The sequence below is a fragment of the Anomaloglossus baeobatrachus genome, chromosome 5, assembly GCF_048569485.1.
Source record: "Anomaloglossus baeobatrachus isolate aAnoBae1 chromosome 5, aAnoBae1.hap1, whole genome shotgun sequence".
Lineage (NCBI taxonomy): Eukaryota > Metazoa > Chordata > Amphibia > Anura > Aromobatidae > Anomaloglossus > Anomaloglossus baeobatrachus.
Genome location: NC_134357.1, coordinates 57,650,641 through 57,677,969, shown reverse-complemented (window position 1 = coordinate 57,677,969; position 27,329 = coordinate 57,650,641). Strand labels below are relative to the sequence as shown.

The following is a 27,329-nucleotide window of genomic DNA, read 5'->3' as shown; positions in this document are numbered from 1 at the left end:
GGGCGTGCCCCAGACAAAGTGCGGGAAACTGGCGTCCCACTGTGCCCAGTGAGGGGGGTTGGAGTATGCTAAGCAGACTCCAGCCCTCGGCGCTGAAGTTCAGCACAGCGTCCCGCCCTTCCCCTGACTGGCAGGCCTGGGGGCGGGAACGAAACGGAACTAGGCCGCAAAAGCCGGGGACTCGATTTATAAGCGCGGCCGCCGTATAAGCGCGGCCAGCGCGGAAGTCCCCGGCGCACCACAAGTCCCAGCCGCGCTGCAGCGCTGCTGTAAAAACCGCCATCAGCGGCCGGTGCGGTAGTTCCTAACACATAAACTCACTCAGCAAGCTGCAGTGAGTATAGCACGAGCGCGCCGCGCTGCTGCCCCCGGCGCACTAACACACCCAGCAATGCTGGTGTGTGTGTGCGCGATTTGTACGGGGACACAGAGTACCTTAATGTAGCAGGGCCTTGTCCCTGACGATACTCAGCTCCATGTCCAGCAGATCCCCAGGGCTGTGGACGGAGCACGGTCTCCTGTGCCTGGAGGCCGATAGGATCCCACTTCACCCAGAGCCCTAAGGGGATGGGGAAGGAAAGCAGCATGTGGGCTCCAGCCTCCGTACCCGCAATGGGTACCTCAACCTTAACAAACACCTCCGACAAAAGTGGGGTGAGAAGGGAGCATGCTGGGGGCCCTAGTATGGGCCCTCTTTTCTTCCATCCGACAAAGTCAGCAGCTGCTGCTGACTAAACAGTGGAGCTATGCGTGGATGTTAGCCTCCTTCGCACAAAGCATGAAAACTGAGGAACCCGTGATCCCACGGGGGGTGTATAGGCAGTAGGGGAGGGGCCTTACACTTTTAAGTGTAATACTTTGTGTGGCCTCCGGAGGCAGTAGCTATACACCAAATTGTCTGGGTCTCCCAATAGAGCGACAAAGAAAGCAGTGGATATGCATTGAAGATTAATGAGAGGCCCCGGAAGTAAAAGAGCTGCCTGGAAGCAGTTACAGCTATGCCGGAGCCTTGGTAACTATGTAGAACTTGCTCCTATCCCTTCTACCCCCATTTTTAATCGCCAGATTCTGGTCCCCATAGACTTATATGGGGACCAGTGTCCGACTAGATATCCAGGACCAATCCTGGGCCGGAACTGGAGATTTTTGAAACCCTGTTACACCTGCTGGTCCTGGTTATCTATGAGTCCACCCATCACTAGTGCTGATGTATTCAGGATGAACATCAGCATCCTGGATACACAGAGATTTCACATCCTACCTTTATTACAGAGAGGGACACTCCCGCAAGAGAAATCTGAAACACTGATCAGCCTGCAAACTGTGTATCGGGGGGGCTGAAAATGACTGAAGGGCTGAAGATTGCAGACTGAAAATGATTGTATTTTCCATTTGAAACATGGCAACAGTTGTTGTATAGTAATTCTTGCAGCATTTAAAGGTGGGTCCAAACCTCAGGTTCCCAGTAAATAGATGTAATGAGCATCTGAATGTGAGATGTACCCACCTCTCATGAGCTGCTGTTTACGGCTCAGACAGTCCCGCTCTATGGTGGCCAGCTCCATCTTCTGCTGGTGAATGATCTTTTTCAGGGATCCATCCAACTCCTGCTGCTGCTTTAGTACAAATTCTTGCTCCTAGGTCAAATTATGTCATAATTAATACTTAATAATGAATCGACTTCTTTCTTTATACTGTAAAAGGTCAGTGGCACGGCACGCATGTATCACCCCACGCAAAACATCAGCTACAGAAACCGCACAAAACTAAGCAAAACCATTGGGAACCTTTACAGGTTAAAAGGAAACGTGAAAAGTTCTTTAGGTCATTATTGGTGATGGTTCCCATTGTCTGTCATCTTTTCTTCTCCTCCCAACCTGAACACCGTTTGGGAACAGGTAAGGCAAATTTTACCAATCAGTTTTGTTCTTCCACGTGGCCTTCATGACGCTTACAACCTATGTGATGCCCCCAAACTTTATCCTCAGTCACTTAGTCAACAACTACTGCCTACATTCCCCCATGAACAGGCTAAGCGAAGACCCTATCTATACCCTGAAGAACAAATCGGTCAGGCATATTGAAATTCAACATGCCCAATCCTTCTTTCCACAAACCTTTGTCTTCAGGGGAGAATTACCATACCCCTTCCATACATATGACGCTCCTCTGATATATGTATAGGCATCACTAGAGCGTTTTTGTTTTTAATAACCTAATGCAAAAAAGTTACCCTTACGTCCCTTATTGGATACTTGGGCTCAGTCCTTTTAGAGCATTTTTACCCTTGCAGGATAAATCAATCAGAAGAGAACGTCTAAAGGAGCAATATGTCTTCATAGGGTTGGCCTTTGAAGACAAGTTATCAAAGTTATCAACTATCCACCGCATAAGCGATAACTTCTTGATCAGTGGGGTCCGGCCGCTGTGACCAGCACCAATTGGTAGAACAGATCACTTCCATCTCTGTTAGAATTGGGAGGCATGCTTGACCCCTGCTCCATTCTTCCCTCGAATTTCTCCGGCAGCCCTACAGGCAACGACTGGAGAGGTGTTCAGACACTCGACCCATTGCTCTTCTCTACAAGAGGGATAGAAGTTTATCGGGGATACAAAAATTCACTCTTGACAAATCTGTGCAAGTTCTAGTGGTCCGACCCCTACCGGTCAATAAGATATTGCTTATCCCATGGATAGATGCTAACCTTTTTTTCACTGGACAGCCCCTTTTAAAGGGTTTGTTTCACGTTTCTATCTACAGGATCACACCACACCACTTCCTCTCTGCTTTCTCCTGGAAATTGACAGTTTGGGCCGGTGACAAGGCAGAGTCTCTGGCCTCAGCTATGCCCTCTTCCAAGTTGCTAGAAAAGGCAGCTTTGCTTCTGCAGTATATGGTGAGAAGAGCATGGACACGGAGACTAGCTGGAACCAGGACTGGCCGGGTTCAGAGCGGGGCTTCTAAAGACCCCGTTATATCGCTGGGGTCACGGATTCCGTGACGCACATCCGGCATCGTTAGCGACATTGTTGCGCGTGACACCCACGAACGACCGTTAACGATGGAAAATACTCACCAAATCGTTTATCTTTGACACATCATTCACTTTCAATAAATCGTTGGTTGTTGAGGACGCAGGTTGTTCGTCGTTCCCGAGGCAGCACACATCACTATGTGTAACACCTTGGGAACGACGAACTACAGCTTACCTGCGGCCGCTGGAAATGCGGAAGGAAGGAGGTGGGCGGGATGTTACGGCCGCTCATCTCCGCCCCTCCGCTTCTATTGGGCGGCCGCTTAGTGACGCCGCTGTGACACCGCACAAACCGCCCCCTTAGAAAGGAGGCGGTTCGCCGGCCATAGCGACGTCGCTAGGCAGGTAAGTACGTGTGACGACTCCAAACGATATTGTGCGCCATTGGCAGCGATTTGCCCGTGACGCACAAACGACGGGGACGCTAGCGATATTGCTGTGTGTAACACCCCCTTTAGCCATAAAGCAAGACCACTGGATGGATGCAGCAGTCCATGCCTCGGAGACTGGTCCCCACTGATGTGGCCGGTAATCTTGATAACGAGCTGTTAACTACGGCATTAAAAATTCCTCCCATCTTGATAACAGTAAGGGTTTTTAATAAAAGATAAATGGACAAAGTTGTTTATTTTTACAAGCAATTTGCAATTTTACTAATTTAATATGATGTCACAACCCCTTTAACCGTAGGTAGGACACTGTTTTTTTTTTCCCTTTGGCAAAGAGCAATACATAGTATGAGAGTCCCTTGGATTAAATGCCCCCTGATTACTAAACCAGAAGATTTTGGGGAGATCGGCCTACCATCTAAAGCTGACTTTAGCCCAAGAGATGATATCAGGGAACTAGGGATCAGGGATGCCAGAGTCTGGCAGTGGCTGACACCACTCTCCCCATAGAGAACACATGAATGCTTGGCCAGCCGTGAGCTGTCAAAAGCTGACTTTGCACATGAGAGATGTCATCCGAATGTATGTGTGCCAGACTGCAATCTCTATTAACACCCCCCCTACCATACAAACGAGCCCTCAGATGAAAGTTCATCAAGCCAAGCATAGGGCAAGAACGCACAATGCCGATCCTGATGGAGTAGAAGAGGCACCAAATTAATTGAAAGGGACACACCACTTAATGAATTTGGCGCTTCTTCTGAGCGGGACTGGAGTAGCATTTCTGGCGTAAAAAATGGCTACCTTTTTCATAAATCGGATGGGCGGTTGTGATCACGCCTAATCCCACCCAATCCCCAGCTACGCCTCCTGATAGAAAGTGGCTTGAAAACACCAAAAGTTGCAATTTTTTGGCACAACGCCCCATTGCGCAAAGTTTCTAGGACTTCTAGGCTATGCTCACAAAGGGCTTTTTTGTTAAGTTTTTTTCCTGACCAAAACCTGATCTTGTGACAGGATATTTCCTTTGAGTTATCTGCGTTTTTCATGCGGTTTATTTTTAGTGGCGTTTTTGCTGCAGATTTGGTGAGGATTTGCTGCTTTTTTTTCTACAAAATGGGTTGCATCAATAAAAAAACGCAGCAAATCTGCAGCAAAGAATTGACATGCTCATTCTTGACAAACCTGACCAAAAACGCAGGTTTTTGACAAAACAGTGAGGAAAAAATCCTGATGTGTTTGTGTGTGTGTGCATGAGATTTCAGAAATCTCAGACTTTGCTGGGACTGTAAAAAGCAGCTTTTTATTAGCATAAATTTGCATAAAACCAAGGAAAATCTGCAGCTAAAAAACGCAGCAAAAACTTACCAAAAAAGCCCTGTGTGAACATAGCCTTATACCACTTTTGTATAGTATTCTATTGTATGTAGGTAAAGAAGTTCCAACATCCAAGTTCAGTAAAACAAAAACTTCGACTTTTATTTCAAAAAGATTAAAAGGCGATAAAACAAATCACACGGACATGATCATGGGCGAAACAGAAGACGCGTTTTGGACTTTGTACGTCCTTAGTCATCTAAGGACGTACATCGTCCGAAACGCGTCTTCTGTTTCACCCATGATCATGTCCGTGTGATTTGTTTTATCGCCTTTTAATCTTTTTGAAATAAAAGTCGAAGTTTTTGTTTTACTGGACTTGGATGCTGGAACTTCTTTACCTACCAACCTTGTGGACCTGCCCTCCATTCCGTGCACCGTCCCAGGATTATATCCTTGAATTGTGGTGAGCTGGATCTTTCTGTGTTTATTGTATGTATATTCTATAGAGAGGAAAAAACACAGCTGCCCAAAACAACAAGCGGTGGCTTAGGGTATGTGCCCTCCATCAGGACTCACTGTGTCCTGGATGCAGCGGGTCCTGACTTTTGGGGCCGCGAGTCTCCTCCGCAGGAGAACGCAGGAGACAGCAGCTGCTGGTACCCACGATCAGGGTTCAGTGCGCTGCGGTCTCTCGCTTGTGTTCTCCCTACAGAGAACGCATGCAAATCCGCAGCAACAAATTGACATGCTGCGGTCTGGAAAGACGCACCGCAGATCAGTGTTTGCTGCGGAAAAAATGGCACACAGTGGGCACGGGATTTGGACACCGCTGAAGCATGCTGCGTCCAAAACGTTGCAGACACCGATCGTGGGCACGCACCCTTATTTTATCTGAGAACAAAAGGATCAGCCAATCTCTCCTTATTACCTACCCCCAACACAATCTGTATGGGTATAGGGTTGGGAAAAACCCGTACCCATCAGATGGTGGACCGTTCCGCCCAAATCAGTGTACTTATCGGACTTTCCCCTAATGTTCATGTAGCCTTACATTCTGTATGATGGAGTTTCTTATTTCTACCACCAACCAGTGTTGTATTAATGCTGCTGCTGTAGAACAGGCTATTTTACAAGAGATAGAATACAGCCGAGATAAATTATATATAAAGGAGGAGAACACGGCACACTTTCACGCTACCAGTAAAGAAGCGTTTCTTGGTCTGTACTGAAAGGGAAAACACAAAAACGATCTCCAGCATGAAGTCTATTCAATGGAAATGTGAGGGCCGTGTAATAACAGGCTGCGAGCCCTGCACGCTAAATATTCCCCAATGCTTACACCCACACGTTCCAGGCAACGAGTGTGCGCTCACTGCGTGTTCTGACATCTCAGGATACAGCAGCAATTACAACCTTCACGACAGCTCACAGCATTAATCTTCCCCATAATAGTGAGCTTTGTTAGTTATGAAGTCTTTAATACATGAAAGAGGCTAAAAAGACAAAAAAAAATAAGATTTTGGGTACGCACCGTAAAAATCTCTCTCTGAGTCTTTATTGATGGACACAGGAAAACCTAGTTTAGGTTTAAGCTGTGCCCCCCAATGAAGTGATAGAGAAAAGCAGATTTTGGGTACTCACGGTAAAATCTCTTTCTCGGAACCTTCATTGGGGGATACAGCTTAAACCATGGTTTCCTGGGTCCCCCAATGAAGCGATAGAGAAATTACCCCAATCCTATTGAACTTTCCTTTTTCCTCTCTCCAGAATTCCCCACAGTATCCACTCAACAGCATCTATGTGACAGCTCAGAGGTCATACATGAGGCAGCTCTCTCTCCCTCTCTCACAGCAGAAGTACCAGCACAGGCGATAATCAGTTACAGGATTATACTGACCCCATCAGCTGCAGGTAACTAAGTACATTTAAAAAAAATAAATAACAGTGATCTCCGCTGTTGTGTCCGTATTTAGCAAAGCTAAAAGACATTTCTCACTGGCTGACCCTGCAAAAACAATTTTGAGTTGCATTTGATGCAATATCAATTGGCATTACACAACACTAGAGTCATAGGCCGTGATGGGTTCGACACTTGCTATCTTCCAATATAACCTAATTTGACAAAAAAAAAAATCAACAGATTCTCAGTGACCTAAAAAAATAAATAAAAATCGTAAAAAAATTATATATATACATATATATATATATATATATATATATATATATATATATATATATATATATATTTATATTATTCCCGACAAGACTATAATGCTACAAGAATACATACATCTGCACTCTAAAATACATTTTACATTTTTAATTGAGTCCCCTTGTTCAATGTTAGCATTCTAGAGTGCAGCTGTATGGATTTTTGTAGCATTATAATCTTGTCGGGAATAAAATATATTATATATATATATATATATATATATATATATATATATATATATATATATATATATATATATATATATATATATATATATATATATATATATATATATATATATAAAAATATATTTATTTATTTTATTCCCGACAAGATTATAATGCTACAAAAATACATACATCTGCACTCTAAAATACTAACATTGAATAGAGTCCCCTTATTCAATGTTAGCATTCTAGAGTGCAGCTGTATGTATTTTTGTAGTTATGTGTTTTCAACTGGCACTTATTCACACCTTTTGGATGTGCGGGTCAGTCTTTATGATATAAAGATTATAATGTTGCTTGGTAAGGTTTCCGTTGAATAGACTCCAGTGATCTATATTATATATATATATTATATATTGGGGTTCACTGCACTCACACATGCAAAAGTCAACTCCAAACCGTCATTTTCGGTACCCCTGCCATGCAGCACTTACATCTTGCATTTGAGCGTTGAAAAGTGTACAAGACGAGAGCTGAAAAGACTGAATCATGACCTGGGCAACCCCCTGCGGAGCACAATACAAGAGCCACACAGTGAGAGGCGGCAGTTGTCTTCAGGAAATAAATCACTTTTTCAAAGTCCGTCTTCCAGATACACAGATCAGAGAATAATAAAGAGAATTTTGTTACTTACCGTAAATTCTTTTTCTTATAGTTCTGTCATGGGAGACCCAGACCATGGGTGTATAGCTACTGCCCCCGGAGGACACACAAAGTTACTACACTCAAAACGTGTAGCTCCTCCCTCCTAGCATATACACCCCCTGCTAGCCAGTCCTAGCCAGTTTAGTGCAAAAGCTGAAGGAGGACATCCACCCACAAGAAGAGACAGAGTAAAATCCGGAAGAACCGGAACCTCTGTCTACAACAATAACAGCCGGTGAAGACACACGGAACAAGAAACCTGCCAACAGGCAATAGGGAGGGTGCTGGGTCTCCCATGACAGAACTATAAGAAAAAGAATTTACGGTAAGTAACAAAATTCTCTTTTTCTTTATCGTTCCTATGGGAGACCCAGACCATGGGACGTTCAAAAGCAGTCCATGGGTGGGAATAAACAGACAACTGAGAAGCAGGCAAACCTAACTTCACAAATGGGCGACAGACGCCGGAAAAATGCGTCTGCCCAAGCCCGCGTCTGCCAAAGCATGAGCATGCCTTGGGTAGTGCTCCGAAAAAGTATGTAGACTAATTCGAGCTGCAGTCTGACAGACCTACTGAGCCGTAACCTGGTGCCTGAAAGCCCAAAAAGGCGCCGACAGGTCTGATCAAATGTGCTCTGATCCCCGGCGGGGAAGGCACTTGAGTACACTTGTAGGTCTCGGAAATGGCCGACCTAAGCCAACGAACTAGGGTCGGCTTAGATGCCGAGAGACCGCTATGCTGACTAGCAGTCAGCACCAGAGAGAGGTGCACCGCCTAATAACGGCGGTGCGAGACACATAGATCCGGAGCGCCCGCACTAGATCCAGGATATGCAACGCTTCCTCAAGCGATGAACAGGAGCCGGACAAAAGGAAGGCAGGAAAATTGCCCCGGATAAGGTGGAAGCAGTAACCACCTTAGGGAAAAAAGTCCGGAGTCGGACGAAGACCACCTTGTCTTGATGCAAAAGACCAAAAAAAGGGGGTGACTCCGAGAGAGTGCAGCCAGAACTCTCTGGCGGGAAAATATAGCCACTAGAAAGAATACTTTCTGTGAAAGATGAAACAAAGAAACCTCCCCAAGAGGCGCAAAGGGGGGTTTCCGGGAACCGGGAGGACCGGATTAAGGTCCCAGGGCTCCATAGGCCGCCGGAAAGGCGGAATGATGTGAGATGCGCCCTCAAAGGAGCGCACCGGACGATACGCCGCTGGCACATACTGACAGAGCCGAGACCTGTCCCTTAATGAGGGATAGTCCTATCTGTAGACCGGACTGTGGAAGGGACAGGAGGGTCGGCAAGGCCAAAAAGGTCAAAGGACACTTTGGAGCTCGAGTCATAGCGGAGATGACTTCAGGAAGGATATCAGAAGTCGCCAAGATCCAGGACTCAAGAGCTACGCCGTCAATCTGAAAATTCAGAATTCTGACGGAAAAAACGGACCTTTTGAGAAAAGGTCTGAACGGTCCGGAAGATGCCATGGCAACCCAACGGACAGAAGGAGCAGGTCAGAGTACCAAGCCTGCCTGGGTCAGTCTGGAGTATGAGAATGACCCGACGGCCCCCTTTACTGATCTTGCGCAGGACTGAACAAGAGGTAGAGGGTGAAATACGTAAAGAGACGAAGCTGGGATCAAACATGAACCAGTGTGTCTACCGCAAAACCTGAGGATTGTGGACCACGGTTGGACAGCTGAAATAGTCTGCCTCGCAGTTTTCACATCTAGGATGTGGGCTGCGGATACGGTGGACTAGGAGTCCCTTGTCCACTGAAGAATGTTGAGCCGCCAAGATTGCCAGGCGGCTGAGTGACCCGCCCTGGAAGCTGATGTAGGAAAACGCTGTCACGTTGTCCGACTGGACTCGAATGTGCCTAGCCGCCAACAGATGGTGAAGGCTTAGAGAGCTAGAAATACAGCTCTGATTTCCAGCACATTGATCCAGAGGGCTGATTCGGACAGAGTCCAAGCGCCCTGCGCTCCACGGTGGAGATATACTGCTCCCAAGGCGGATAGGCTAGCATCCTGGTGAGGATCACCCGGGACGGGGCTAGGAAGGAGCGCCCCTGAGACAGAGTGGCCGAAGCCACCACTGAAACGAGCCCCTGGTCAGTGGCGAAGCCACCACCCCGTGGGAGGAGGGAGTTCGCTTGTACAGCGGAAAACATGCAGTCTCAGAGGACGCAGGAGGAACTGGGCAAGGAATCGCTTCCATTGACGCCACCGTCTGACCAGCACCTGTATATGGTGTCTGATAGAACGACGTCGACCGCCAGCGGAGGGACTACTGATCGACTAAGAGCAGCTTCACAAGTGCCGACAGAGTCTCAAGAAGGCCGTCCAGGGCAAAAGATCACTGCAAATCCCTAGGGGTGCAGGACCTTAATCACAGCTGCCCCAATGAGAATACTCGAGGGGCCGTGGCTAACCCCAAGGGAAGAGCCACGAATTGGACCACTCCGATTGTCAAAACGTAGTCAACGCTGGTGTGAAACTGCGATTGACTCCTGCAGATAGGCATCTCTGATGCCGATGGCTGCTAGGGAATCTCCTTGGGTTCTTGATTGATCCGGTGAAAAAACACACGGAACAAAACCGAGACTCCATGTGAAAACGCCACACCTGACTATGCTTGAAAAGCTAAAGATCCAGGTCGGAAGGCACCGCCCTCTTCGGGGACTAGTAATAGATTTAAGCAAAAATCTCAGAACCGTTCCCAGTCGGGAACCGGTACAATTACTCCATTGGCCTGCAAGAAATGCCACGGCCTGTGAGAAGGCGGCGGCCTTGGAGCCGGGAGGAGTTGACAGAAAAAATCTGTTTGGCGGGTGGACAGAATTCCATCCTGTAGCCATGGGAGATATAATCCCGCCCCCACTGAACGGAGACGTGTTAGAACCCTACGTCGCCAAGTGGAGAGAGCCTGCCCCCGACCAAGGAGGTTGTTGGCGTGGCTAGATAGCTCGGAGGAAGCTGACTCAGTGGCAGCATCTCCTGCGGTCTTCTGAAGACGCAGCTACGAGCCATTTGGTTCTATGAACCTAGGCCGAGCTAGAGGACGATCAGATGGAGGAACGGAAACCACCGAAACCTCAACTGATTCCTGCCCTGGACAGGTTCCCTGGTTTAGGTTTGTGGCAAGGAAGAACACTCCCCGCCAAGAGCTTCCTTAATTTCATCCAGTTGGTTCCGAGGAAACTGGTCCCTCCGAAGCCACAGGGGCCTGCGGATAGCGAGGAAAGTAGCCAAGACCACCGCCGTGCGGTGTCCAGCATGGCAGACCTGGCAGAGGATGAAAAGACTGAAGTTCAGGCAACCGTTTTGGGCCTAGAGTCCCTGTGAGGGAATGCATCTCCTCCAGAAAAGCAGAGAAGGTACAAAAAAACCCGCCTGCTGTAAAGCTGAGGAGAACGAAGCTCCTGCCGCCCCCATACCGACTTGGCCAAAAGGACAACCGGGCGGACCGCAAAACCTTAAGTGAGGAGCCATCAGCCACTGACATAACGGTCCGGGCTGAGCCACCTGAGGTGAATGAGCCCACTTCTTGACCACCATTGGTGGACAGGGGAAACACAGTCCTCAGAATCACGCTTCATGGGAAGCGACTGTCAGAGCGGACCCTGGGCTGGTCACAGGGGTCTGAAAACTGGAGTGGTTAAGGAACACACGTTGTGTTCACCTAGATAAAGTAATTCCGGCGGATTGAGGTCCAGTACAAAATTAATGTACCGTGGATCCTTATAGAGGTGCCGTCAGCCACTGATACAACTATCCGGGCTGAAAGTCTAGACACCGGAGTGGCCACCCTTGGCGAATGAGTACACTCCTTGACCACTTCTGATGGGAGGGGGAGACAGGCAGCAGAACCCCGCTGTGGGGTCTGCAGGACAGGCTGTGGGCTTGGACGCAGCGGGCTGAAAACTGGAGTGGTTAAGGAACACACTCCTCGTCCTGTTAAAGGTATACTGATGCCTTTCTGCCAGCGGGGAATACTCCCCTGATACAGGCGGATGGATGTCCAGTACAAGTATAATGGACGCAATCCAATCATTCGCATCTGCGTCACCTACGGACGGATCAATGTACATAAAGTAGCGTCCGAGCCCCTGTAGAGACATCCTCCTCGTCCAGTGAGTCAGCTCGTAATCGGAGCTGCGGGACGGGGAGGACAGGGGACCCTGCGTCTCCCTGTCAGGAGGACGGGGTCTGAGCCCAGAAGGAGAGTCCCTTGTGAGCTTTGCTGAGCGAGCTGAAGCAGAAAACACCCTGAGAAGGGGGCTGCATGCTCAGCAGATGCCGGGACAGCCGACCCCTGGAAATAGGATTCCCCCAGGGGTCAGCCACTGAAACCGGAGCAGCTGGAGGGACCATTAATGAGCCTCCAAGCTGAGGGGCCACAGTGGTTATGAGCTCGGTACAGCCGTACGAGACTACCTGCAGTGGACAATAAAAACAGCCTGCAGCCTCGCTCTGTGAGACATGCTGCAGAGGTGGGGGCTCTGTCTAGAATGTCTAGAATACCCAAGACAGGGGTTCAGCCTGGGGAGACTCCAGGCTGAGGCACCACCACATAAGAACCATTACAGTGTGGGTCTGTGCCGGTTCAGGCAATATCAGCTTACATGCAGAACATGTAGTGTACAGCCTTGGAGCTTTGCTCCTAGTGTGAGACATGCTGCTGAGGAGGAGGTTCTATAATAAAGAATTAACTCCTTCAGAATGCCCTGAGAGTGTATAAAAGTGCACAACCAGAGGTTGTGACTTATCAGGCCGCTATATGAGTGCCCCCCGGATTCCAAGCCTGGACCCCCAGCCAGATATTCACTCCCTCTGCACTGCAGAGCAGCCAGCGCCGACCAGTGTACTAAGAACGCTGAGAAAATGGCGCCAGAGTGAGGGGGGGGCGGGGGTTAACCCAGGAGCGGGAATCGGAGGGCTAAGGAGATGTACAGGGGAGGGAATCATCTCCTCAAAAAGGAGTGTCCTCCCCTGTGCAGAGCGGCCGGCGGGCGGCGCTGCAGTGTCCCCCTGCATGACTGACATGCAGGGGAACGAAACGAAACTAGGCCGCGGCTGAAGCGGGGCCTAGAGTTATGCATGCGGCCGACGATCAGGCATCATCGGCGCGGTTCTCAGTAAAAACCGTGGAACCGGCCGGAAACACAGTAAAACGCAGCATTATCAAAGTAAATCACTGTTCCCCCCAATAAAAGTGCCCCACATTGCAGAAGGACCCTCTGAATAACGTCTCTATACTTAGCTTTGAGACGCAGGGCCCAGTCCCTGGGTGGGGTGGGGGTTCAGTGCTCCGTCCAGCAGGGTCCTGCAAAAGGGCTGCGGATGGAGGCCGGTCTCCTGCAAGGCAGTGAGAACCGTGTTGGCTCTAACTTCAAGCCAGAGCCCCTAAGGGATGGTGAAGGAGCGCGGCATGAAGGGCTCCTGCCCTGAAGTCAACCTTAACAGCACCGCCGCCAGGGGGGTGAGAAGGGACATGCCGGGAGTCCAGTGGACCCGCTTTTCTTCCAAATCTTTAGAAAAAATGAAAAATCAAAAAAGGATGCATGTGTGTGTGTGATCCTCCTGACACAAAGCATGAAACTGGCTAGGACTGGCTAGCAGGGGGTGTATATGCTAGGAGGGAGGAGCTACACGTTTTGAGTGTAGTAACTTTGTGTGTCCTCCGGGGGCAGTAGCTATACACCCATGGTCTGGGTCTCCCATAGGAACCATAAAGAAATATTAATATTGCGACTGAATACAGGGTTCAGCTTTATCATGTGATGAGGTCTGGCTTAGCTCTTTATATACCCACGTGGTTAGAGGCTTAACCAGCAAATTATTTCCGAGGCCTCCATGATCATTACGGAGCGCTCCCTCGTACCATCCTGACTGCTAACATAAAGATACCGCCGCAGCACTTACCGCTGTGGATAAAGTTGCAAAAGCCGTTCAATTGAGCAACGGCAAGGATTTCAACTCCACAGAATTGGGCAATTTGGAAATGTTCCCAGAGCATCCATGGGATTTCTTCATATCACATGCCATGAGAGCCTAGTGCATATTCTGCAAGTGAACCTTCCATTATGTGGGAATGTTCCCTTAGGTGGCTGGAATATTCATTTATAGATATAACATTGTTCTGATCTTCAGAATTGTGATATCGCTGACCCTACAATTTTAACAGATCCCCCTTTACACTTTGTCATTAAAATTTAGCGACTCATTTCCGTAAAATGTATTTTTTTCCATTGTGAGAGAACAAAATCCATATTGTTCTTATAGAAATCATCTTGTCTTATAACTGCATGATGTCATGCGGCTCAGCTAACACTGATGGGCAGGGAAGTTTCACATTTCCGCTCACGCACCTACTTCTCTAATTGGTTATAGTTCGGAGGAGTTATTTCTTTGTTTGAGGTACTATACAAGTATGAACTGCACCTACTGCTCTAATTGGTCATAGTTTGGAGGAGTTATTTCTTTGTTTGAGGTACTATATAAACTAGTCACATGATGTAATAAAGCAGAAAATTTCAGTACACCACAAAGTGTGTGTGCTGCAATGATTTCCCAAACGCTCGTAAAACAAATCTTATTAATTTGGAGTGCAAGAGGCAATGAAGGAGTGTATTTCACTCACCATCATCAGTCAATTTTAGAGCGTGATGCACATGCATACCATCATGGTCCTCTAGGACAACCTACCTGTTACCTGTTACATAAGGTAGAAAAATAGGTCAACACCGACATGTCTGTGCAACCTGCTGTGATAGCGTACAATATATTTCTACATGACGTTAGTAGATCAGAAACCAGCTGTTAGTAGGACACGATGTGTTAGTTGACAGATGACTTGATGTCACTACATGATCAGGACAGCATTAGGCGACTTCGCTAGGTTTAGTAGCACAAAGCGTCGGCGGTTACCTGCGCGTACTGGGATTGTGCAAGCTCCTCTCTCTTGCGTTTCATAAGCTCTTTTCGCAGCTCTTTAGGTGCTCTCTCCACTTCATTTATTACCTAGTGTAAGCATGCAGAAGGTGGGGAAACGGGACCCTTTTCTCAAGAGCAAGCGCACAAGGAAGAGTAAAGCCACCCCACCATGTGACAGAAGCCTGAGGATGTAACCTCTGTGGGTTACATTTAACAGATAGGTTCATGCTGTTTTAGTCAAGCAATGACAGTGGAAATGTTACATGTATCTATATGCAATCCCTGTCCTATAAAGCAGCGTACAGTAGGTTATTTCTAATTGGGTATGTGTAAAGGGTTAATGATGTGATAGTGGCATTTCTGCTCCAAGGTAGGTGGCCATCGTTCAGCCTAAGGCTATGTGTCCACGGTAGAATGTACCTGCGGATTTTTCTGCATGAAAATCCGCGACTTTCGCGGCAAATCCGCACCTTTTTTGCCGCGGATTTACCGCGGATTTTGATGCGGATTTTTTTTTCTTCCCAATTCTATAGCCAAAATCCGCACCAAAATCCGCAACAATAATTGACATGCTGCAGATTTTTCTGGATCAAAATCCGCGGCAAATCCACCGCGGAAAAATCCGCAGCATGGACACAGCATTTCCAAAATGCCATTGAAATGGCTGGGAAGTGCCGCTGCTGCAGATTTTCAGGAAATCCGCGGTAAATCCGCGATAAATCCGCGAGAAATCCGCAGCGTGGACACATGGCCTAATAGCCAAACCCTTTGTACCTACGAGTTCTAAAATACTAACTGGCAGTGCTGTGTGTAAAAGGATCAGTCCTAATTGTAATAAAGTCCTAGAGGTTAACCAAACAGTGGTATGTACCCTAAAATCTATTGTATCTTACATATTAATTTGTGAATAAATTCATGGACAGAACCATTCACCAATCACTCGACACACAATGTAATAGTGGCTCCAGAGTGGAAAAAAACTCTATTTTGTATTTTGCCCCTCTGTTATGGTGATATTAGCAATCAAAGTATTTAGCACTAAATGAGTTAACTTTATTTGTAAGCTCAAGTGGGTGTTGCCAGATAGTTTTCACTGGGGGCGTGTTCTTCTCCCTGTAGGATGCTGACCAATCATAAGCAGGCAGCAACACTGGGAAAAAAAAAGAAGAACACACCCCACAATAGCTTAGAGAAGGTTCCTCAGTGTGTGAGATGCAATGATACAGCCCTGATCTCCTGGTCTAAGCAAGCTCAAGTGGGTGTATCAGATAGTTTTCACTGGGGGCGTGTTCTTCTTCTCCCTGTAGGATGCTGACCAATCATAAGCAGGCAGCAACACTGAAAGAAAAACACGCCCCACAATAGCTCAGTGTGTGAGATGTAATGATACAGCCCTGATCTCCTGGTCTAACCTCCTGCATGATTAGACAGTGCTGAGTTTAGAACACAGACAACACACCTTTCAAATAATGTTCCCAAGTTTAGCTGTGTCACATTACAAATGCTTTTCTATCAGCTTTCCTCCTCTCATAGCACTGTCAGCTCTGCTGTACTGCATCTCCTCTCCAGTAATGTGTCAGCAATCTCACTAGTTTCTGTTATGCACAATTTTTAATCTTTGCAGTGAGAGCAGAGCAGAGTGTCATTACATTTCAGACAGGTCAAGTCCAGAACAGGCAAGTTTCTCCTGTGTGAGATGTAATGAGAGCTCTGATCTCAGTGCAGAGTGACAACAAGTTTCTTGATCAAAACCGACATAAATGTGATTACTGACATGACCGTGCAATAAGAGGATAGCTTGTAGAAGGGTTTGTAACGTGACACAGCTAAACTCACCTGCACGGCCCCTTCCCCCACACTGACTCATGCAAGAGGTTAGACCAGGAAATTAGGTCTGTATCATTACATCTCACACAATGAGAAACCTGCTCTAAGCTAGGGTGTGGGCATGCTCTCATGTCCTTTGAGCGTTGCTGCCTGCTTATGATTGGTCAGTAGTATACAGGGAGAATAAGTACATGCCCCCAGTGAAAACTATCTGATAACACTCACTTTAAAGTTAACTCAGTAGGTGCCAAATACTTTGATCACTAAAGGTGAAATTGAAAATAAAGGTTTTATTCTGCTCTACAGCCACTATAACATCCCGTGTCCAGTTCAACATGAAAAATTGGGCAAAAGTCCTCTTTAAAGTTGTGTGTTTTGGTGTAAATTGTGATCGGGTAGTGCAATATAATGTGTAACTGTTCACACCCAAGGCGTCAAAGGATTTAGCATAGCAAGAAAGATTTTTGTAATGGTAGAAAGCATGCCAATAGATGGGCCGGGTTAACCACCAACTAAAGAAATACACCTGCACACAAAGTTTAACAGAAGGGCTCAACAATAAATAAATGAAAAACCCATACTACAATATACATATATACACACACAGATATACCTGTATGTGTGGTATTGTTTTTCATATATCCAAATGGAAATGTAAAATCATATATACTGTACATACTGTAAATATATATACAGTATATATGTTTATACATTTCCATTGGGCTCTGTCCGGAGTGGAAAACCTTTTAAATAACAGAGCATGGCACACTGTAGTGTCGGGTCAGTCATACAAAGGACACCATCAATACCTGATGAACTCCACTGACAAGCAACATAGTCCGATTAGGTCATCCCACTGGTGTCCTTTTTTTTTTTTTTTTTTCTTTTCTCTTTACATTTAAACAAAGATTTAATCCTATTTTTCCCATTAAATTATGATAGAAGTCTAAAACAATTTCCAAATTCTGCACCAAAAAGAAGAAAACTTTAAAAAAAATCTCTTTAAGATGTTAAACTTGTGCATCCCAAGCTCCAGCAGAGTAATAACCAATCACCACAGATCCATGGGTCAGTACCAGGATCCATAGCAGCTGTCACCAGTGCATGAGGCCCAACCACCAAGTGAAAAGAACAAGAAAAGACTCAAAAATACGGCAGAGAGGAGAGAAGATATCATATTATTGCATGTAACAAATAAATAGCATTAAAATACATTCATTTCAATGAGGTGTTGTACATTCTAACAAATTAAATCTCACAATGATCTGCAAGCAGAAACATTTCTATCTTCCTGTCTGTCTACCCATCCACTCATCGATCTAATCATCTACCCAACCATCTACCCATCATCCATCTACCCATCCATCCATCCATCTACCCATCCATTCATCTATCCATTCATCCATCTACCCACCCATTCATCCATCCATCTATCTACCCATCCACTCATCGATCTAATCATCTACCCAACCATCTACCCATCATCCATCTACCCATCATCCATCTACCCATCATCCATCTACCCATCCATCCATCTATCTACCCATCCATCCATCCATCTATCTACCCACCCATTCATCCATCTACCCACCCATTCATCCATCTACCCACCCATTCATCCATCTACCCACCCATTCATCCATCCATCTACCCATCCATTTACCCATCTACCCACCCATTCATCCATCTACCCACCCATTCATCCATCTACCCACCCATTCATCCATCTACCCACCCATTCATCCATCTACCCACCCATTCATCCATCTACCCATCCATTCATCCATCTACCCATCCATTCATCCATCTACCCATCCATTCATCCATCTACCCACCCATTCATCCATCTACCCATCCATTCATCCATCTACCCATCCATTCATCCATATACCCATCCATTCATCCATCTACCCACCCATTCATCCATCTACCCACCCATTCATCCATCTATCCACCCATTCATCCATCTACCCATCCATCTACCCATCCATTCATCAATCTACCCATCCATTCATCCATCTACCCATCCATTCATCCATCTACCCATCCATTCATGCATCTACCCATCCATTCATCCATCTACCCATCCATTCGTCCATCTACCCATCCATTCATCCATCTACCCATCCATTCATCCATCTACCCATCCATTCATCCATATACCCATCCATTCATCCATCTACCCACCCATTCATCCATCTACCCACCCATTCATCCATCTATCCACCCATTCATCCATCTACCCACCCATTCATCCATCTACCCACCCATTCATCCATCTACCCACCCATTCATCCATCTACCCACCCATTCATCCATCTACCCACCCATTCATCCATCTACCCACCCATTCATCCATCTACCCACCCATTCATCCATCTACCCACCCATTCATCCATCTACCCACCCATTCATCCATCTACCCACCCATTCATCCATCTACCCACCCATTCATCCATCTACCCATCCATTCATCCATCTACCCACCCATTCATCCATCTACCCATCCATTCATCCATCTACCCATCCATTCATCCATCTACCCATCCATTCATCCATCCATCTACCCATCCATTCATCCATCCATCTACCCACCCATTCATCCATCTACCCACCCATTCATCCATCTACCCATCCATTCATCCATCTACCCATCCATTCATCCATCTACCCACCCATTCATCCATCTACCCACCCATTCATCCATCTACCCACCCATTCATCCATCTACCCACCCATTCATCCATCTACCCACCCATTCATCCATCTACCCACCCATTCATCCATCTACCCACCCATTCATCCATCTACCCACCCATTCATCCATCTACCCACCCATTCATCCATCTACCCACCCATTCATCCATCTACCCACCCATTCATCCATCTACCCACCCATTCATCCATCTACCCACCCATTCATCCATCTACCCACCCATTCATCCATCTACCCATCCATTCATCCATCTACCCATCCATTCATCCATCTACCCTTCCATTCATTTACTCATCCATTCATTCATCCATCTACCCATACATTCATTCATACATTTACCCATTAATTCATTCACCCATGCATTCATTCAACTATCCATCCATTCATTCATCTACCTATCCATCCATCCATCCATTCATCCATCTACCCATCCATTCATTCATCTATCCATTCATTCATCCATCTACCCACCCATTCATCCATCTACCCACCCATTCATCCATCTACCCACCCATTCATCCATCTACCCATCCATTCATCCATCTACCCATCCATTCATCCATCTACCCACCCATTCATCCATCTACCCATCCATTCATCCATCTACCCATCCATTCATCCATCTACCCATCCATCTACCCATCCATTCATCAATCTACCCATCCATTCATCCATCTACCCATCCATTCATCCATCTACCCATCCATTCATGCATCTACCCATCCATTCATCCATCTACCCATCCATTCGTCCATCTACCCACCCATTCATCCATCTACCCATCCATTCATCCATCTACCCATCCATTCATCCATCTACCCATCCATTCATCCATCTACCCATCTACCCACCCATTCATCCATCTACCCATCCATTCATCCATCTACCCACCCATTCATCCATCTACCCATCTACCCACCCATTCATCCATCTACCCATCCATTCATCCATCTACCCATCCATTCATCCATCTACCCATCCATCTACCCATCCATTCATCAATCTACCCATCCATTCATCCATCTACCCATCCATTCATCCATCTACCCATCCATTCATGCATCTACCCATCCATTCATCCATCTACCCATCCATTCGTCCATCTACCCACCCATTCATCCATCTACCCATCCATTCATCCATCTACCCATCCATTCATCCATCTACCCATCTACCCACCCATTCATCCATCTACCCACCCATTCATCCATCTACCCATCCATTCATCCATCTACCCACCCATTCATCCATCTACCCATCTACCCACCCATTCATCCATCTACCCACCCATTCATCCATCTACCCATCCATTCATCCATCTACCCATCCATTCGTCCATCTACCCACCCATTCATCCATCTACCCATCCATTCATCCATCTACCCATCCATTCATCCATCTACCCATCCATTCATCCATCCATCTACCCATCCATTCATCCATCCATCTACCCACCCATTCATCCATCTACCCACCCATTCATCCATCTACCCACCCATTCATCCATCTACCCACCCATTCATCCATCTACCCACCCATTCATCCATCTACCCACCCATTCATCCATCTACCCACCCATTCATCCATCTACCCACCCATTCATCCATCTACCCACCCATTCATCCATCTACCCACCCATTCATCCATCTAACCACCCATTCATCCATCTACCCACCCATTCATCCATCTACCCACCCATTCATCCATCTACCCATCCATTCATCCATCTACCCATCCATTCATCCATCTACCCATCCATTCATCCATCTACCCACCCATTCATCCATCTACCCACCCATTCATCCATCTACCCACCCATTCATCCATCTACCCACCCATTCATCCATCTACCCACCCATTCATCCATCTACCCACCCATTCATCCATCTACCCACCCATTCATCCATCTACCCATCCATTCATCCATCTACCCATCCATTCATCCATCTACCCACCCATTCATCCATCTACCCATCCATTCATCCATCTACCCATCCATTCACCTATCCATTCATCCATCTACCCACCCATTCATCCATCTACCCACCCATTCATCCATCTACCCACCCATTCATCCATCTACCCACCCATTCATCCATCTACCCACCCATTCATCCATCTACCCACCCATTCATCCATCTACCCACCCATTCATCCATCTACCCACCCATTCATCCATCTACCCACCCATTCATCCATCTACCCACCCATTCATCCATCTACCCACCCATTCATCCATCTACCCACCCATTCATCCATCTACCCACCCATTCATCCATCTACCCACCGATTCATCCATCTACCCACCCATTCATCCATCTTCCCACCCATTCATCCATCTACCCACCCATTCATCCATCTACCCACCCATTCATCCATCTACCCATCCATTCATCCATCTACCCATCCATTCATCCATCTACCCACCCATTCATCCATCTACCCACCCATTCATCCATCTACCCACCCATTCATCCATCTACCCACCCATTCATCCATCTACCCATCCATTCATCCATCTACCCATCCATTCATCCATCTACCCATCCATTCATCCATCTACCCATCCATTCATCTATCCATTCATCCATCTACCCACCCATTCATCCATCTACCCACCCATTCATCCATCTACCCACCCATTCATCCATCTACCCACCCATTCATCCATCTACCCACCCATTCATCCATCTACCCACCCACTCATCCATCTACCCATCCATTCATCCATCTACCCATCCATCTACCCATCCATTCATCAATCTACCCATCCATTCATCCATCTACCCATCCATTCATCCATCTACCCATCCATTCATGCATCTACCCATCCATTCATCCATCTACCCATCCATTCGTCCATCTACCCACCCATTCATCCATCTACCCATCCATTCATCCATCTACCCATCCATTCATCCATCTACCCATCTACCCACCCATTCATCCATCTACCCACCCATTCACCCATCTACCCATCCATTCATCCATCTACCCATCCATTCATCCATCTACCCATCCATTCATCCATCTACCCACCCATTCATCCATCTACCCATCCATTCATCCATATACCCATCCATTCATCCATCTACCCACCCATTCATCCATCTACCCACCCATTCATCCATCTACCCACCCATTCATCCATCTACCCACCCATTCATCCATCTACCCACCCATTCATCCATCTACCCACCCATTCATCCATCTACCCACCCATTCATCCATCTACCCACCCATTCATCCATCTACCCACCCATTCATCCATCTACCCACCCATTCATCCATCTACCCACCCATTCATCCATCTACCCACCCATTCATCCATCTACCCACCCATTCATCCATCTACCCACCCATTCATCCATCTACCCACCCATTCATCCATCTACCCACCCATTCATCCATCTACCCATCCATTCATCCATCTACCCTTCCATTCATTTACTCATCCATTCATTCATCCATCTACCCATACATTCATTCATACATTTACCCATTAATTCATTCACCCATGCATTCATTCAACTATCCATCCATTCATTCATCTACCTATCCATCCATCCATCCATTCATCCATCTACCCATCCATTCATTCATCTATCCATTCATTCATCCATCTACCCACCCATTCATCCATCTACCCACCCATTCATCCATCTACCCACCCATTCATCCATCTACCCATCCATTCATCCATCTACCCATCCATTCATCCATCTACCCATCCATTCATCCATCTACCCATCTACCCACCCATTCATCCATCTACCCATCCATTCATCCATCTACCCATCCATTCATCCATCTACCCATCCATCTACCCATCCATCTACCCATCCATTCATCCATCTACCCATCCATTCATCCATCTACCCATCCATTCGTCCATCTACCCACCCATTCGTCCATCTACCCATCCATTCGTCCATCTACCCATCCATTCATCCATCTACCCATCTACCCACCCATTCATCCATCTACCCACCCATTCATCCATCTACCCATCCATTCATCCATCTACCCATCCATTCATCCATCTACCCATCCATTCATCCATCTACCCACCCATTCATCCATCTACCCATCCATTCATCCATCTACCCATCCATTCATCCATATACCCATCCATTCATCCATATACCCACCCATTCATCCATCTACCCACCCATTCATCCATCTATCCACCCATTCATCCATCTACCCACCCATTCATCCATCTACCCACCCATTCATCCATCTACCCACCCATTCATCCATCTACCCACCCATTCATCCATCTACCCACCCATTCATCCATCTACCCACCCATTCATCCATCTACCCACCCATTCATCCATCTACCCACCCATTCATCCATCTACCCACCCATTCATCCATCTACCCACCCATTCATCCATCTACCCACCCATTCATCCATCTACCCATCCATTCATCCATCTACCCTTCCATTCATTTACTCATCCATTCATTCATCCATCTACCCATACATTCATTCATACATTTACCCATTAATTCATTCACCCATGCATTCATTCAACTATCCATCCATTCATTCATCTACCTATCCATCCATCCATCCATTCATCCATCTACCCATCCATTCATTCATCTATCCATTCATTCATCCATCTACCCACCCATTCATCCATCTACCCATCCATTCATCCATCTACCCATTCATTCATCCATCTACCCATTCATTCATCCATCTACCCATCCATTCATCCATCTACTCATCTACCCACCCATTCATCCATCTACCCACCCATTCATCCATCTACCCACCCATTCATCCATCTACCCACCCATTCATCCATATACCCACCCATTCATCCATCTACCCATCCATTCATCCATCTACCCTTCCATTCATTTACTCATCCATTCATTCATCCATCTACCCATACATTCATTCATACATTTACCCATTAATTCATTCACCCATGCATTCATTCAACTATCCATCCATTCATTCATCTACCTATCCATCCATCCATCCATTCATCCATCTACCCATCCATTCATTCATCCATCTACACACCCATTCATCCATCTACCCATCCATTCATCCATCTACCCATCCATTCATCCATCTACCCACCCATTCATCCATCTACTCATCTACCCACCCATTCATCCATCTACCCACCCATTCATCCATCTACCCACCCATTCATCCATCTACCCACCCATTCATCCATCTACCCACCCATTCATCCATCTACCCACCCATTCATCCATCCATCTACCCACCCATTCATCCATCTACCCACCCATTCATCCATCTACCCATCCATTCATCCATCTACCCATCCATTCATCCATCTACCCACCCATTCATCCATCTACCCACCCATTCATCCATCTACCCACCCATTCATCCATCTAGCCACCCATTCATCCATCTAGCCACCCATTCATCCATCTACCCACCCATTCATCCATCTACCCATCCATTCATCCATCTACCCATCCATTCATCCATCTACCCATCCATTCATCTATCCATTCATCCATCTACCCACCCATTCATCCATCTACCCACCCATTCATCCATCTACCCACCCATTCATCCATATACCCACCCATTCATCCATCTACCCACCCATTCATCCATCTACCCACCCATTCATCCATCTACCCACCCATTCATCCATCTACCCACCCATTCATCCATCTACCCACCCATTCATCCATCTACCCATCCATTCATCCATCTACCCTTCCATTCATTTACTCATCCATTCATTCATCCATCTACCCATACATTCATTCATACATTTACCCATTAATTCATTCACCCATGCATTCATTCAACTATCCATCCATTCATTCATCTACCTATCCATCCATTCATCCATTCATCCATCTACCCATCCATTCATTCATCTATCCATTCATTCATCCATCTACCCACCCATTCATCCATCTACCCACCCATTCATCCATCTACCCACCCATTCATCCATCTACCCACCCATTCATCCATCTACCCATCCATTCATCCATCTACCCATCCATTCATCCATCTACCCATCTACCCACCCATTCATCCATCTACCCATCCATTCATCCATCTACCCATCCATTCATCCATCTACCCATCCATCTACCCATCCATTCATCCATCTACCCACCCATTCATCCATCTACCCACCCATTCATCCATCTACCCACCCATTCATCCATCTACCCACCCATTCATCCATCCATCTACCCACCCATTCATCCATCTACCCACCCATTCATCCATCTACCCACCCATTCATCCATCTACCCATCCATTCATCCATCTACCCATCCATTCATCCATCTACCCACCCATTCATCCATCTACCCACCCATTCATCCATCTAGCCACCCATTCATCCATCTAGCCACCCATTCATCCATCTAGCCACCCATTCATCCATCTACCCACCCATTCATCCATCTACCCATCCATTCATCCATCTACCCATCCATTCATCCATCTACCCATCCATTCATCTATCCATTCATCCATCTACCCACCCATTCATCCATCTACCCACCCATTCATCCATCTACCCACCCATTCATCCATATACCCACCCATTCATCCATCTACCCACCCATTCATCCATCTACCCACCCATTCATCCATCTACCCACCCATTCATCCATCTACCCACCCATTCATCCATCTACCCACCCATTCATCCATCTACCCATCCATTCATCCATCTACCCTTCCATTCATTTACTCATCCATTCATTCATCCATCTACCCATACATTCATTCATACATTTACCCATTAATTCATTCACCCATGCATTCATTCAACTATCCATCCATTCATTCAGCTACCTATCCATCCATTCATCCATTCATCCATCTACCCATCCATTCATTCATCTATCCATTCATTCATCCATCTACCCACCCATTCATCCATCTACCCACCCATTCATCCATCTACCCACCCATTCATCCATCTACCCACCCATTCATCCATCTACCCATCCATTCATCCATCTACCCATCCATTCATCCATCTACCCATCTACCCACCCATTCATCCATCTACCCATCCATTCATCCATCTACCCATCCATTCATCCATCTACCCATCCATCTACCCATCCATTCATCAATCTACCCATCCATTCATCCATCTACCCATCCATTCATCCATCTACCCATCCATTCATCCATCTACCCATCCATTCATCCATCTACCCATCCATTCATCCATCTACCCACCCATTCATCCATCTACCCACCCATTCATCCATCTACCCATCCATTCATCCATCTACCCATCTACCCACCCATTCATCCATCTACCCACCCATTCATCCATCTACCCATCCATTCATCCATCTACCCATCCATTCATCCATCTACCCATCCATTCATCCATCTACCCATCCATTCATCCATCTACCCACCCATTCATCCATCTACCCACCCATTCATCCATCTACCCACCCATTCATCCATCTACCCACCCATTCATCCATCTACCCACCCATTCATCCATCTACCCACCCATTCATCCATCTACCCATCCATTCATCCATCTACCCATCCATTCATCCATCTACCCTTCCATTCATTTACTCATCCATTCATTCATCCATCTACCCATACATTCATTCATACATTTACCCATTAATTCATTCACCCATGTATTCATTCAACTATCCATCCATTCATTCATCTACCTATCCATCCATCCATCCATTCATCCATCTACCCATCCATTCATTCATCTATCCATTCATTCATCCATCTACCCACCCATTCATCCATCTACCCATCCATTCATCCATCTACCCATCCATTCATCCATCTACCCATCCATTCATCCATCTACTCATCTACCCACCCATTCATCCATCTACCCATCCATTCATCCATCTACCCATCCATCTACCCATCCATTCATCAATCTACCCATCCATTCATCCATCTACCCATCCATTCATCCATCTACCCATCCATTCATCCATCTACCCATCCATTCATCCATCTACCCACCCATTCATCCATCTAC

The 27,329-nt window shown here is 46.5% G+C and overlaps 1 protein-coding gene across 2 annotated transcripts in view; it reads right to left on the bottom strand.

The window, feature by feature from the left end:
- The window catches only part of SLK (STE20 like kinase), a 170,782-nt gene that overhangs the window by 44,577 nt on the left and 98,876 nt on the right, over nt 1-27,329 (bottom strand). The window contains exons 13-14 of one of the 2 annotated variants that reach the window (XM_075348523.1): nt 14,754-14,846; nt 1,508-1,637 (exon numbers count right to left, since the gene is read on the bottom strand). In XM_075348523.1, coding sequence (XP_075204638.1) covers nt 1,508-1,637; nt 14,754-14,846 — 223 coding nt within the window. The remainder of the gene's footprint in view (nt 1-1,507; nt 1,638-14,753; nt 14,847-27,329) is intronic. The other variant, XM_075348524.1, reaches the window with a different exon arrangement.